Source organism: Tachysurus vachellii, chromosome 2 (genome assembly GCF_030014155.1).
Source record: "Tachysurus vachellii isolate PV-2020 chromosome 2, HZAU_Pvac_v1, whole genome shotgun sequence".
Taxonomy (NCBI): Eukaryota; Metazoa; Chordata; class Actinopteri; order Siluriformes; family Bagridae; genus Tachysurus; species Tachysurus vachellii.
The window spans coordinates 9,630,710-9,647,495 of NC_083461.1; the positions used below are offsets into that span (position 1 = coordinate 9,630,710).

Consider the following 16,786-nt stretch of genomic DNA (forward strand, 5'->3'; position numbering starts at 1 on the left):
CATCCTATCCCACTTTCATCAACAAATGGACTTTTCTTGTTTGTTTGTTGCTCCTCACCACTCTGGGGTGCACTTTGCTCACTGAATGGCCACAGGGGGAGAGCAAAAAAAAATGTGTTGGCCTAAGAAGTGGCTATATTCGCCCTGTGAATCATAGGGGCTTGGTATCTCAGGGTGTCCCCTTACACACCAAATATGGACCCTGAGGGCTTGAGTGCTATCGCTTTTTGCAGTGGATGTCTATTCTTAGGCTGTCTGTCCAGGCCATTCGTACAGGCAAGATCTCTGCTCTTTCTGATTTCAACTTTTTTTCTCACTTATTTCAATTATGTAGTAAAGAATGCAATTGCTCAAATTTAGGAAGAGATGTGTTATGGTTTATGGGTGATGGGCTTTGAGATATGTTATGTCAGTACAGATTTTTGTTGACTAGCTACAGTATGTATCGCTGCACTCATTCCTGTATTGTTGTTATTGTGTTGTAGAGGCTCCTTGACGTCTGCCCGTCCCCGGGTGTTCATCCTGTTTGCAGGGTGAAGAGCTAACGAGGAAAGGAGTTACCTGTCCTGAGGCAAGGCTTTCCATCTAAACTCTCCCACAAAATGAGCAATTACACAATAACTCTGGCTGGACCTGCACCATGGGGCTTCAGGCTGCAGGGAGGCAAAGACTTCAACATGCCTCTTACAATCTCCAGGGTAAGACAAACATTTAATTTTTCACATTTTAAATCCTAAAATTTAAAAAATGTATATCTTAATTATAGGCACAGGCTCCCCGTGACCCGAGGTAGTTCGGATAAGCGGTAGAAAATGAATGAATATCTTAATTATCTGACTGACTTTTAAGCCGTATGTTAGATATCCTTTTTAATTGATACAATCATTTAAAAAGGATGATCAACTGCAATTTCTGTCTATAATGATGTCATATTCCTTTGCTCATATGGTGCACTAGTTCCAATATGCAACTAGAAATGTGTTACATATTCATAGGACAGGATTACATAACTATGTACCGCAGCTGTTGTGTCTTACTGACATAGTGCAGCCTGACATTCTGTATCCAGTGCTGGGTCTAAGAGCAGCGAGAAGCACTACAGAGTTAAACCTCTATGAATAGTCTACTGTATATCAGTGTGACGTTAGCTAGCTGAGGAGAAAATGAAAGCTTAGATACACACTTCTTTGTCAATTATTGTATTTGAGGTATTATGCTTGTGTTATCCTTTAGGGCCATGTGTTTTAGCAGCTTGTCTGACCAAATTACGCATGCTTTGTTAAACTGTTATTTACTTACAGAAAACCGTCTTAATCGTAACAAGAAGCTTTGTGATCCTGTTTGACGCTGATTTTAGCAGCACAAACAAAAATATTGCCTCCGCAACACTTGAAACCTGATGACTTCTACACCAGAACTTTCTTTGAATTAATGCTACGTTTCACAGAAAGACATTTCAGACCTCGTTAATCACACATGACAAACCTTGTTTTAGCTCAGGGCTGGTAACTAAAGCTAAAATAGCTGCCGTTTTCTGAGAAATCAGATACTGACACTAATAGAGAAGAATTTTTTAGCATGCAGAGTTACGTGGTTGATGGCGCCAGCATGGAAAAGAAATGAAGAATATGATGGGAACTAGATGTTAACTGGAGTAATGTTTTGCGTGTATATTTGAAGAGAGAAGTATTCAAATGAAGACTAATATTCAAATTAGTGTTAGGATTAACTCATTTTTTTTGCACAGATGTACACTGTATCAATTACTTGTTGTACTAGCTTGTGTAAGCATATCTGGATGGAAGTACATTCAGTCTGTAGTAGATTTATTTTAATTCTAATATAGCCTATTTGAAGAAAAAGTATACTTCTGTCCTGTTTATATCTGAAACAGATATAGTGCATTGATAAAATACAAATAAATCAACCTTAAACTACTACTAATGTATTATGACATACAATTTACATACATGCACTTATAAAAGTGGATGGGTTTAAACCTTTTTTGGACTGTTCTCTATATTTCCAGCTTTATCTCTTTATTTATTATTAAACTTCTAGAATCTGTAATATAACTGCAGTTTTGTCTCTCTGAGCACACTGACAAGGGAAAAATATCGATATTGATACTGATATTGATATCAGACATTGATATGTTGTACGATTTTTAAATCCCTGCAAATCCATTACATTTTTGTAACTCATACAACTGAGTAGTTAAGAGTTAGGAGTCTTGCTCAGGAGTCAGTAAACATCACCAGTAAATCTCCAGGTTTTTTTTTTTATTTGTCATTGCCTAAGAGACAAGCAGTTTCATCCTATTGACTTTTTCCAAGAATAATATCTGCATTTGTAATGTATATTTAATATTTAAAGTGCTCATCAAAGTACACACTACTCACTCTACCTGCTGTGCTACATTAGCTGAGGCTTACATGAGATGCAGTGAAATATATCAAAAGAAAATAAATAATCTCGCCAGTAACATTTTTAACACCCGATACGAGGACTGAACACCAAAGCTCAGTCCAAATGATGGCTAATGACTTTTGAACTTTTTGTTGAAGGGACAAACACGATGAGATACTGTAGATCATCATATATTTGTTCGTTTACAGCATTTCCCTGTATGATTTAATGCCCTTAACCAGCATGCTATACTTGATTAGACTCTGCTAGATATCACTTATACGCTAAGTAGTTAGGGCTTGGGGCAAACAAGTCACGGGACTGAGCAGCACACTGGAGCGTTTATTTGCCTGGTAGTCTAGCTAAGACTATCCAACACCGAGAGTGTTAATCATTATGAATTGTTGCAGTTCCTTGCAGTTAATTCATTTGCTACACATTCATTTTTTTATAACATTGCATTTACTCTTTACAATATAGTTTTGTTCTACATCATACAAATGAATATACAAGCAGAAGACCTTTTTAATTCATATTGAAGAATAATGAAATTGGATTTATTGCATCATTTTTTAACATTGAGTCCAAGTGGACTTGAGATAAAAAAAAGTCTTTGCATCTCTCTGTCCTATTAAATAGTCATTTCTGTATGCAGGCACTTGAGAAGTGGATATAATGATGTAATACAAATGCATGAAAAAGTCCCTTTCCGGTGTTTAGATATTTTCCGGAGTCGTCTGTCGGAGTTGTTATGTTAGCAAATACATTTGTAGAGCAGAAGTGACCTTTTTTTAATGTCAGAAGCATCTGTTTTTGCTTTTACTATGTTTTTGCTGTTGTGCTATTATCCACTTTTAATTAAAAAGTGCCAAAGTGAGATTAAGGTTATGACAAATTGTCAAACTAAATAAAAGTTCTTAAAGGAGTTTGTATATTTTAAAGTGATACAGTGTCATTTCTTCAGTTTCTTCGGTCTGTACCAGATGGAGATACCAAGAAAGTATATGTAGACATTAGTTTGTTAAGAACAACAGACTCTCCAGTCCGAATATTTACAGCAAGACTGAATTCGGGAAATATATTAGAATGGCACATTGTTCCTTGACTGGTGATGTGCACATTTGTTTGAATCAATTTTTTAGCTAACATGAGACTTGATTGACAATTTTAGCTTTCACATCAATGGTACAAGCTATAACACTACTCAAGCTGCTTGAGCCCATTTAAAGTGTGTGTGTGTGTGTGTGTGTGTGTGTGTGTGTGTGTGTGTGTGTGTGTGTGTGTGTGTGTGTGTGTGTGTGTTTATGTGCTCCTGAGTGTGAAAAATTTTAATAGCTACATGGGGCTGTGTTTCATTATAAATCACTGGTGTGTATAAATGTGATCCTGTTCTTCACAGAGTTCCCAATCTAATATATACTGCATCTCAAAAGAGGATTTGTACTAATAAGCCATGAGCTGGAGAGATTTTATGTTGATATTTTCATATTTCGCTGCAAGCACTATAAAGGGATTTTGGACAGTGCCCATTATTCAGAATAGTTACATTTATTTTTTACAAAAAACTATTTTTTTGGCATCCTGGACTTTTCAAATGGCCTACATGCTAGAAACGGAAACTTCATTATTTTAATGAAGGATCGGCTCATGAGCTTGTAGCCGTGCCCTTTATGCACTAAATAAGGTTTCGGTTGTCTCTTATCCCATTGAGAAATGATCCTGCATTGTAGATGAAAACCATCTCATGACAGCCAATCACATTCTCTGTGAATAATGCTTAAGCTTTCTACGATCCTGAAAATGTCACTTGGATCTTGTGTGCTATATCTTCCAGTAACGTTGTTCAGCCATTAACCGAGAGACATGTGAGAGCTATTCCTTTTTTCTAGGTTGCCATTTCTTTTGTCCTGTAGACTTATTTATCTTGATGCTTTTGTTTTCTTTAATCAATAAAATGAGTTTCACTAAACTTTCACTGAAATTCATGTAAATAAGTCATTTAAACTATAAATAAGTCATTTAAACTAGTCTGTAAATACATTTCCAGGAAAGTATGTCAAGTCAGTTAAGGATTGTGGTGAAAATTTTTACTGAAGAGATGCTTGTAAGGCCCTGTCCTTCTATGCTCGTGACTGGTAGTTGTTTTGGTAGTTGTTAGTAATTAGAAATTGTTATTGCCAGTGATTGTTTTGTAGACTGGAGACGAGTTGGTGGTAAGGACAGCTTCTAGTAGGCCTTGGTAAGGACAAGATTAGCTTGATCAGGAAGTGAGCAGGCGTTGTGCATCTAAGCCAATGATTTATGATGTTTTCCTTTTAAATGTTTTCTTGTTTGAATCATGCATATAAAATCTTGATGTAACCAAGAAAGCCCTGCTTTACTAATGCTACACGAGAAGTGATGGGTCCTGTTGTGCAGCAGCACATAATAAATTGTGAAACCTTTTTACTCTTGCCTGTGCATACCAGTGTGATACTTTACATCTCTCAAAACTTCCATAACAAGTTCACATTAGCAGTTTGCTTATACATAAATGTACACAATCAGGAGCATTTGTAAGACAGTAAATGTTATTCCTAACTTACTGGATGTTAAATATGAAAAGACAAATTGAAAATGCCCCTGAGAACTCTAAGAATATATCCATTCATATCCAATTTGATAAATAAGGCTCAACATGTTGCCCCAGGCTTGTGGTGCACTACTGTGAGCTGTTTTGTTTATTAAATTAAACTGCATATGATAAGATAAAGTGTATCTGAATGTTTCTTGATTAGGAGTCCTTAATGCAACATGTTTGGTGTTTGCTGACAGCTGGGTTATTCGGTGTGTGTGTGTGTGTGTGTGTGTGTGTGTGTGTGTGTGTGTGTGTGTGTGTGTGTGTGTGTGTGTGTGTTGAGTAGCAGCAGCAGGTGGGAGAATAAGGGAGAATGGTGTAGGATCAAATGGAGGGAGATGTGTGCCCCTTAGCAGCACTCTTTATTTTTAACATTTTAATGAGCTGCCTGTAAGGCAAGCTACCACCTCACAGCAGGTTGGTGTTTCGCTCTCTGTTTACAACTAAACATTTAAAAACAATTAGATCAAGCATGTAAGAAATGGCAAACCTTTTATTATAATTACAAATGCCAAAAATCATTCAGAAGCTCAAATTGACACTTTGTGTGTTCATGGGTATGAAGCGGACATGAAACGGAAGCTACGCTAAGAAATGCTCCCTAGTACTCAGACCCACCCATTTAAAGGAGTGTTAAATGTAACATATTTATTAAATTTGTGCTTGTCTACAGATTACACCGGGCAGCAAGGCAGCCACTGGAAACCTGGCCCAAGGTGACATCATCACAGCCATTGATGGGGTCAGCACTGAAGGCATGAGCCACCTAGAGGCCCAGAACAAGATCAAATTAGCAACAACCAAACTGACCCTCAGCATGCAGAAGTAAATATTACAACACACACACATACACACACATACACACACATGCTAAAGTTGAACAGAGACACCAGTAAATCCATTATATCCACCTTCATTTTGATTACTTTCTTCTGCTTAGTGGAGGGACGTTGTGCAAGTGTCCTGCAATTAAACACTTAAACACACGATCTGGGAAATAAACACAGACACCAATGACATGATACATTGCATAAAAATAAAAAAATGCACCCATGCTTTATATCAACTTCATGTAATTCCTAAATGCTGCATTTTCAATTATTTAATCAGAGTAGAGACACACAGTCAGACTGCACAATGAGGCTTTAAGCATGACAGCGAAGTTGAAGTAACCGATCTAAGGTAGAACAAGATCCTTGTTTAAACTTAAATGCTAAATATTATAAGAGCCTCTATGTATTTTTGTAACTATTCGTTAGTGAGGGATATCAAAGCATCTGATTTGTAGCATCTTCAAGAGCTAGTTTTCACTGTCACACTTTATTATCCTAAAACTTCCCCTCTCTTTCTCTTTTGCTACGTTTGTTTTACACTTCCTAAAACAAATTCCTTGTCATTTGGTTGAGGAAGTGCTCTGAACCTACAACCGTTACAACTGCCCTTAAGATCATAGGACCATAATAAAAGAGCCAGGACATGAGTTCACATTAGACCATGAAGATTCCTGAAAGACATTTCAATGAGGCAAGCTCAGGTTTATTGAATTTTGGTGAACCACATAGGGACAAGATGGTCCTTAGGCATTTCTTAGGATTTTTATAGTAAGATTCATTTTAAAAAGCCTCAGCCCTCCTCATAAATCCAGTCTGTCTATTTGCAATGTTTCTTTATTTTCTCTGACCCAAGCTCCAAGAGGGATATATTAGGGCTTTAGTATTTTGTTTTCTTTACTGAACCCTTAACTTTTTGAAAAAATTCCATTCATCACTTTATCAGTCTGCTTTTCTACAGATCATGATCTGTATGTAGTAAAGCAGCAGCAAATGACATATTACTATTAGTCTGTATTAGTATTAGTATTAGTATTAGTATTAGTATTAGTATTAGTATTAATCAGATTAGTATTTTAGGAACAAGAAGAAACTGACCTCCAGTCTGATTATGATGTTAGGAGACAGAGCAAAATGAAGGTCACAGTGTTAATGGGAGCATTAAAGTGTGTTATAAAAGCACTTTCACTATGATGCTCCTGACCTCGTCTTTTCATTCACAATACAACAACAACAACAATAGCTGCACTCCACACTCTGGAGCACACTCAGGACTAGACTCATGACCAGACTCAGGACTAGACTCAGGATCAGACTCAGGGACACACTCAGGACCAGAATCAGGACCAGACTCAGGGACACACTCAAGAGCACACTCAGGACCAGTCTCAGGGACACACTCAGGACCAGTCCCAGGGACACATACACATTCAGGGACACACTCAGGACCAGACTCAGGACCAGACTCATGACCAGACTCAGAGACACACTCAGGACTAGACTCATGACCAGACTCAGGACTAGACTCATGACCAGACTCAGGGACACACTCAGGACCAGACTCAGCGACACACTCAGGACCAGACTCATGACCAGACTCAGGGACACACTCAGGACCAGAATCAGGACCAGACTCAGGGACACACTCAAGAGCACACTCAGGACCAGTCTCAGGGACACACTCAGGACCAGTCCCAGGGACACATACACATTCAGGGACACACTCAGGAGCACACTTGGGGTCACACTCAGGAGCACACTCAGGTCCACACTCAGGGACACTCTCAGAAACACACTCAGGATCACACTCAGGGACACACTCAGGAGCACACTCAGGGACACACTCAGGAGCACACTCAGGGACACACTCAGGAGCACACTTGAGGACACACTCAGGACCACACTCAGGTACACATTCAGGAGCATACTCAGGAATACACTCAGGGACACACTCAGGATTACACTCAAGAGCACACACAAGAATCACAGCAACAAACACACACAACACACCAACATGACAGCCTACAAATCACAAAATCTCTTAATAATTTAAGGAGTTGATGAATGCTTCATTCTGACTGGTCAGAAGTTGTTAATTTTCTATGACACTAATTCCACCTGCAAGATTTAGATCAATGCACATGATCTTATTTTCAATTGAATTCTTTTAAATATATATTTATATGTTTATATGTTTAGCACTTTTAACAATACACATTGTCTCAAAGCAGCTTTACAGAAAACTCTAAATAAAAACGATAAATATAAAATTAAATTTCATTGCTAATGAGCCAGCCTCAATGGTGGTGAGGATTACACTCCCTGAGATGATGATGAAACCTTATTTATGTTTTCTATAGTGGATGCGATTAAAAAATATGTGATGTGAAATTTTCTGGGAGGTGGCGATTATTTAACATGTTTGAAAGAAGACTCCAGTGTCCAGACTCCAGACTCCAGCTTTTGTAAAAGTCAGAGATAAAAAACTGTAACTATCTTTTCTGCTGAAGACATAAATGGCTTTGCACAACATTAAAGGTAAATAAAAATATATCGTATGTAAAGAATTGCTGGAATAAAAAACTATGCCAAGTTGCTGTGGCATAAAAGGGAATAAAACTTTCTGAAAGTGCTTTTATTTTACACCACCCAATAACAGTCTTTCATTTATTATTTAAGACAATAAAGTGGCTGATTTAATTTATTTTGACCTCATCAGGTCAAAACGTCCAGCCCCTGTGCCCACAGCTACGCCAAGAATGGACTCACCCATGCCAGTTATTCCTCACCAGAAGGTAATATTATTCCTCACTCACACCAAAACTCTCTGCAACAAGCAAGAAAAAACCATGCAAGATTTCTCAGATTTTATAAAGTGTGTTTATTTACTTTTCAAAGTGAATACAGTGCTTGCATCAGATCTATGCTACATAATAAGCAATGTTAAATGCGTATTAATAAGCCATGTAGATTAGTTCGAAAAATCTAGTAGCTGAAGAATCTGAGTCTGTCATATGCTTTTAAATCTGATCGGGATTTCATTTTGAGTGACCTTGCTGGTAATACAATAAAGTCTAACACGACGTTTTCTGGTTTATTTTCTTTAAAGGATCCAACAATATTTCTTTATCCATACTAGGAAGTCTGAACTACACAAAGAACCACTAAAGAACACGTTTTTTAGATCTTTTAGATCTTTAGTGAGAATTTTCTGCCACAGCTTTTCTCTCATTCGTCTAGCTTGATCAGGTCTTCTTGATTATACTCTCACTTTATATTGCCTTAATAATGAATGAGCCTTTATTATAGCCACATATGCATTACAGCAAAGTGGAATTTTTTTCTTCACATATCCCAGCTGGGGAGGTTGGGGTCGGAGAGCAGGGGTAGCTATAATACTGCAGGAATGGTTAAAGGCCTTGCTCAAGGGCTCAACAGTTCCAGCTTTGCAGTGCTGTGGTTCAAACCCTAATTCTCCAACCAACAACCCAGAGCCTTAACCACTTGAGCCACCACTGCCCCTAAATAATTTATTCATCCTGACAGAAACCGATGAAGATAGACATTTGCTTGATGAGATAAACACCTGTCTATGTATAAAAGAACATGTTTTTTTTTTCCTGACTATGATGTAAAAATAACTCTCAGCCAGTGGTGTATGTGTCCTGTCAGCCTTTACTTTGCTCTGGCTCTTTGGATAGCCACACTGCACACTTTGGAATGCCATTCCAGGGGTTGTTAATGTTAGAAGATGCAAAGAGACTGGTTATATTGTTTACTCAACCAACATCACTGTCCTTAATGAACCTCATTACATTTGTTCAGATTTAAATAGAAGCTCACAGGGGAGGTGGTTGGTTGGGTGATCTTATCAAAAAGCAATACTCAGAACATTCTATAACATTGCTAGTGATCTCACAGGCTTTTTTCATCCACATGATCCTCTTCCTGTTCCCCGTGCCCTAGTGGACAATCTCTACAATAACTCAAATTGGGTTGCTTCGATTTTTTTTATATATATTTGCTTTTATAATGCTGTACTATAAGTGCAGATGTGTGTTTGGTGAAAGCACAGCTGATAAAGGTCTCAGAAACACTAAAGCAGATGTCCATCTATTTTCAGATACAATGTCTTTGTAATTAGCGCAAAGGTTTTTTCTAATTCTGGATAGTCCCAGAATATTAGGGAACATTCAGATGTGTTCCAGGGCTGGCACAACAAAAGGTGAGCCCTGTGCCATGAGAGATGTTCTCATCATGACTTAATGGAGGTGTGAGCTACTGACAAGCTTTTTTAATGAACCTGAATACCACAGCTTCTAGAACACTCTTGTATCCCAAATAACTTCACATAGCCTGTCACGTATCTGTTGTCATTTATAGAGCCTATGACTAGGATTTTCACAATAACATGGCATGTTGTACACTGTTCTTTTTTAATGTTTTTTGTTACTTAATGTTTGACAATGACACCTTTGTTATTATACTCTTCCATTTAATACTGGTCAATCAAAATGAAATTACTGGCCAATTTTCTTATTCTTATTTCTAATTTTTATGAGGTATTACATATGAGTTTAATATATGATTCTTTAAATGTAAACCAAGCTTGTTTTCAGTAGACGGCTCAGATCTCAGTGTTCCTGTTCTCTGGCTATGTTGCCAGAGCAGGAACCTCTGTTGCAGTCAATCATTCTGTACACACTAGCTAACTGGAATGTCACTCATATGGGCCATGTAGACCATTAATAACCGAAATTTTTATCATGTGACCTGGGGAAAGGCTATCTGAATATGTATGAGTGTGTCAGATTACTGTCACACTCGTTCCTGGAAACAGAAAAAGCTCTGAATAACATTCGTTCGGTTCTTTGTTTATTTTATTCCATGGCCTTGTTGTTACAGCAACGTTAACACTGATTCCTCTCTTTTTCTCTGTCTGTATCTAATTTTTACATGTTACTCCAGGTCATTGCCAACACAGCTGCCAAGTTAGTAAAACTTGAATGTGCATAAACTTGAATGATTGTGTGAGTGCTTGAATGTTCACAAGCATGTTTCTTGAACATTTTGACTGCAAGTTGCTTGTTAGTTAATTTAATCACAAATAACATCATCAGTCTGTCATGAGACATCTAAAAACTAGACAGAAACTACCAAAATTTTAATACAGACTTAATTATTTACTTTAGAATCTTGCATGAAAATCATGCCATCTTTGTTATCAAGCACTTAAAGAAATTACCTTTGAATGCTAGACATTAAATATGTAAAGTCTATGAAGTGCATATGTCCCTAGCATAATGCTGAACTACTGTAAACGTGATCTGATTTATTTTAATATGTCTGTATACCTTTGCAAATTTATATACATTTATGCACAATAAAAAAATATCAATATTTTAAAAAAATAGATACATATATACACAAATTGTGTTCTGGTTTGCTGATAACATGCATCGATGAATCCTGAAAGGTTGTGCATGATGGTCTGGGAAAGTCCATCAGATGAAAAATTATATTGATTAAATTATAGCTATAATACACTGACACCCCAATATTTTATTATATATAGATGTTTTAATTTACTTTGTAAGCTTGTCTTGTGTTTATGTACTAAACACTGCTACCACTCCTTGTTTTAATAAGTAAGCAGCTTTTAGTCACTTAAACGTCCTTACACTTACACAAACATCATCAATTCCAGTCTTAGAAAGCCAGGGTTGAGCTCTTGTTGGTGATTTTCATGCTCAGAGACCCTGATTGAGCTCACTAGTTAATCAACAGGTTCCGTAGTTGTGTTAAAGCTTGCAAATCACCACACATCACCCTGGTCTGAGCCCCTAAGGACTTGAGACAACTGCCCTGTAATAATGTTCTCTTCACCAACCATTACTCACATGTTCCCTGACAGCCAAGAGTATGTTCCCAGCTTCAACCCTATTGCACTGAAGGACTCTGCTCTGTCCACTCACAAGCCTATTGAGGTGAAGGGTCCAGGAGGCAAAGCCACCATCATCCATGCCCAGTACAACACTCCCATCAGCATGTACTCACAGGATGCCATCATGGACGCCATCGCCGGCCAGGCTCATGCAAGAGGCAGCAATATGAGGCAAGTTCTCTCATAAGTACTTTTAATCTGAGTAAGGTACACAATAGGAAATGTAAATAAACAAACTGCACACAAAGCTGCTTCACATTTTTGTGTTTTGTCATTTATATACATGGAATATTACCCATCTAATTATTTGCAAATTATTGCAAGAAAAAGTAGTTTACTGAGAATAATTATGATTTTTTGTAGTCTGATTATATTTTATTTGGTCAATTTTAAGACTAGCAAACAACCTGAGAAGAAAAGTTTTTCTTCATATGTACACTAGGTGGTGTTATTGGTTATTTTAAGCTGTGATGTATTTTACAAGAGACCGTGAGGAAAGTGGATTAGGCATCATCTGTGTCAGCCTCATCTTTTGTCTTCCTTCCTTTCCTTTTCACTTTATTATCACTCTGTCATCCACCCCAACTTCATGTTATACCTCATCACTGCTCCACCATTCTTGGCATGGCCCCATATCGCTCCTTCCATCTTGGTTTGTCCCCTGATAATCAGTGGGGAAGAAGCTGTTGAATCTCCACTGGGGTGAGTAGTCACAGGTCGCCTCATACACTCACTGTCTTCTCATTACAAGTGTAATTTCATTCTTAAAAATATTTGTTGTCACATATACATTACAACACAGGAGAATTCTTGTCTTTGCATATCCCAACTTGCTAGGTTAGGGTCAAAGCACAGGGGCAGCTATGATGCAGTGTCCCTGGAGCAGAGAAGGTTTAGGGCCTTGGTCAAGGGCCCAACAGTGGCAGCATGGGAGTGTTGTGGCTTGAACCTTCTGATCAACAACCCAGAGCCTTAATCACTTGAGCCACCATTTCCCAACTTAAATATATATATATATAAAAGCAGGAAATGTCTCTGGTAAAGGTTCAGGGAGTTCACTCTCCTGTTTGGACTATAAATACTAAGGAATGTTCTGAGTACCTCTGAGTCCTATATGATGAACTGTCTAATGTAGGGGTGTCCACTTTGCAACCTGCTGGTGTGGGTGCAGGGTTTCATGCCAATTAAGCAGGAGCCATACCTGATTTCAGCTGTTTAATCAGTTGATCTCGGTTTTCAGTAGACGGTGTGGTTTCTGTTTGGCTGGAATGAAACCTGCACTCACTTCAGCCCTCTCCAGAGAAGATTTGACACCCCTGATCTAATGTAACACGACTGGTGCTCAAGAACCATAATTTAGGCTTTTACAACAACAATCAGGTTTTTCAATAGCATTAATTTTTATTAGTTTTCAACTTTTATGAAAAAATATAAACAATGGGCCTCATTTAATTATCGGTCAAGTTTTGTGTGTGCAAACAGAACAAAAAATATGACAGACTGATTTTCTTCACGTGTGTGTACATCTCATTCACATTTAGTGACACCCAAAACTCCTTGAAAGGTCAAACACACAGAGGGCTAGAAACACAAAATGACAAATAAACGATGAAAGGCAGCCAAACAGCACATGAAAAGGTCAAATTCTAGAAATACATTTAAGAAAAGCTGAATTTGGTGTGAATTACGTGAAGTGGAGAGAATATGTGACAAGAATACAGAGGAGAAAAAGGATCTAGACTGTACCCAGGAGATCACAAACACACCACATATATCACACAGGAAAATGATATCTGAAGTGTTACACTGCATTGAAAGAAGATCAGTTGCTGTTTGCAGATGCTGTCTTGCACATTTCAGTCAATTGCTGTTTGGCACAATACCTCATATACTGTACCTGCTGCTATTATATTAAGTGTTCATTCCAGTATTATTGCACATGCACTATAGAATATACAGTATGTACTTTGGTCGGCAATGCGTTTGTGTTTTGTGTTTTGTCTTCCACTGTTTGCACCAGGCTGCACAGATTCACTTTATGTGGCTAGGACTAACTTACTTAAGTCCTTAGCTCGGTAGCGCTGTCTTTGTTCTATGTAGCACTGTGGTCCTGGAGAAACATTGTCTCATTTCACTGTGTACTGTGTCAGCTATATATAGTTGTAATGACAATTAAAGCTTCTTGACTTGACTTACCTTAAGAGGCCATGGCAAATGAAAATTATGTGATCCAGATTCCATTAAAAAAACAACAACTCATAAATGTCTTTAAAAAACCTTCGGCTTTCCTCAGCTGAGACATTTGCTTACAGACAGACCAGATTGTGCTTGATTATAGGGCAACATTTATTTTGTGTAGCTTTATTTATTGTAGTAAATGGATATATTCTTTAATTAATGTCATTAACAATAATAAAAAAGACTGGATATTATAAAAGTTGCTCTGGATTTATTCATTTACAAAATACGGTATCTGTAAGAAAAATAGAAGCAGGTTATCCTCAGCAGAATGATACATTTATAAAATTTTAATTTTCTGGAGCATAAATAGGATATCAATGTTTGTTCTTCTGCAGGATTTTAATAAAAACTTATTTTTTGTTACATTTCTTATGAACATTCAAACATTTACAAATAATTTGTTTGATAGTCAGCTTGATAAATAAAGTTTAAAAAAATGTGCTGTCTAACCTTATTGGTTAAAGCTGAAATACTCTGATTCCCTCAATAAAAACCCACAAGACAAGGGTCACATGGTGGTTAAGGCTCTTGGTTGTTGATTGGAGGATCGGTGTTCAAACCCCAGCACTGCCAAGCTGCCACTGTTGGGCCCTTGAGCAAGGCTTAACCCTCACTGCTCCAGGGGCGTTGTATCATGGCTAACACTGGGCTCTGACCCCAAGCTCCACTAGTTGGAATATGTGAAGAAAGAATTTCATTACATAATGTATATGTGACAAAATAAAGGAGGCTTCTTCTTCTTCTGCTTCTTCTTCCTCTTCTTCTTCTTCCTATGTTGCCAGAAATACACAAATTCACATTAAACACAAATGTATAAACCAGACATTTCCAGCATTTAGCAGACATCCTTATCCAGAGTGACTCACATTTTTATTTCAATTTATACAACTGAGCAGTTGAGGGTTAAGGGTCTTGCTCAGGTGCGGCAACTTGGTGGACCTGGGATTTGAACTCATGACCTTCCAATCAGATTGTCCAACATCTTAACCACTAGGCTACCACAACCCCATATTTGCCTTGAGATGTCTGATTTCATCTTTATGCTCTTTATCTTTGGGAAACAGTTCACTCCTTGTTAAAGATCCTCTGGTGGACAGTGCCTCTCCAGTATACCAGGCTGTGATAAAATCGGAGGATAAAGAGAACGAGCTTTCTGACTGGGCTCGCCGCGCTGCCAACCTGCAGTCCAAGTCTTTCCGTATCCTAGCACACATCACAGGGACCGAATACTGTGAGTCCTGTCTGTTTTCCCTTGTAGTGTCTCATTGCTTGTATGTATGTGATTCTGTAGATGTACTGTTCTGTTAAACGAATCACATCACCATTATTTGAGCAAGTTGCTTTGAGAACTTTAAATCATTCCAGGATGACGGTCTTATTTGTCTTTCTTTGTTTACAGTGCAAGATCCAGATGAGGAGGCTCTCAGGAAATCAAGGTATTCTACATTGTTCTATCATTTCTATCTGTATTATATCACGGTTTAATTAAGTAAAAAAAAGTAATAAAACCAATATTTTTCCTTTATACTCCACTCCACTCGTTACAGGGAGAGGTTCGAATCAGAGGTAAAAGGCCCACGCTTTGCCAAACTGAAAAACTGGCACCATGGTCTGTCTGCACAGATCTTGAACATCCAGGAGTAAAAACTTCCTAAAGCAGAGGGACAGAGATTACAAAGGAAAGCAACAATAAGAATGTGAAGCAAAGATGGAAGAGAAAAAAGACGGTAAAGGTGAAAAGCATTGTAGTGATTGCTTTGTGAGCTAATGCAGTAAATTAATATTTTAGATAAAATGCTCCCCTTGCTGCTATGTGGTCATATGTCATGTTTGTTTTGTGTGTCTTCCTGACAATAAGATAATATATACCTTTTATTTTCTTTTTCTTCTGGCTGTTTATTCAAAATTCAAATGAATTATTGATGTACAAAGACAAAACCTTAGAGAAAGTTAAATCTGTGTATACTATGCAATGCGCTGCCATACGTCCTGCAAACATATTAACTGAATGTACTGTATTAATGTGAATAAAACATTATTCTTTTATCCAAACCAATTAACTAGTGTTAAAGTTCTTCATTTCACTTTTGGAAATGTGGCTGTGTGTCACTGTAGAATAATGTCCCAAATTATCAGTAAAGGATTTATTCATTTTTTTCTTTCCTACAAAAACATCGGGTAATTAAGCACTAATTAAGAGTCCACAGAAAGACTGAAAATAATGCTGAAGGATGTACAGGCTTAAAAAATTCAGTATTCCGTCTCATGCTAAAGATTTCTCTTTTATTTCTCTTTCATTTTACAAGTTTATTTTGTTTCATCTCAACATCTTGTGTAGAATTTAGTTGCAAAAGAGACTGTTTAATGCCACATTTATAGGCAGCCAGATTGCTTTGAGAAAGATTTGAGATCTAACTCCAAATCTCCGAGCCTTCACATCTGTAATTCAAAATCAATTATTCTGACATATAATTCATTATAACAGAGAAATTGTTAAATTTCAGTACAAATTCAACAGTCCTTAACCCTATAAATTGTATAAATTATATAGAATATACACATAAATGATGTTGCTACACTTTATTTGGTAGTTATATTTTCTAAAATTTTGATAATCAACATAAATATTCAATCAATATTCAATACCTGAAAAATAAATACAAATGCATTGGGAGTGTTTTTTTTTTCCTGGTAGAATACTTTATCCTTTTTTTTTACTTCTGGCATTCAGACACATGCACCTAT

The 16,786-nt window shown here is 37.4% G+C and overlaps 1 protein-coding gene across 2 annotated transcripts; it reads left to right on the forward strand.

The window, feature by feature from the left end:
- Nucleotides 1–208: 208 nt before the first annotated feature.
- On the forward strand, nt 209–16,097 carry ldb3b (LIM domain binding 3b). Of its 2 annotated transcripts, XM_060895941.1 has the most exons (10): nt 209–276; nt 486–698; nt 5,700–5,851; nt 8,576–8,651; nt 10,825–10,847; nt 11,771–11,971; nt 12,473–12,502; nt 15,106–15,272; nt 15,441–15,477; nt 15,589–16,097. In XM_060895941.1, the coding sequence occupies exons 2-10, from the start codon at nt 603–605 to the stop codon at nt 15,683–15,685; spliced, it is 879 nt and encodes a 292-aa protein (XP_060751924.1). In that variant the 5' UTR covers nt 209–276; nt 486–602; the 3' UTR covers nt 15,686–16,097. The 2 variants fall into 2 exon arrangements, with proteins under 2 accessions (XP_060751924.1, XP_060751932.1); XM_060895949.1 differs by lacking the exon at nt 12,473–12,502.
- The last annotated feature ends 689 nt before the right edge of the window (nt 16,098–16,786 follow it).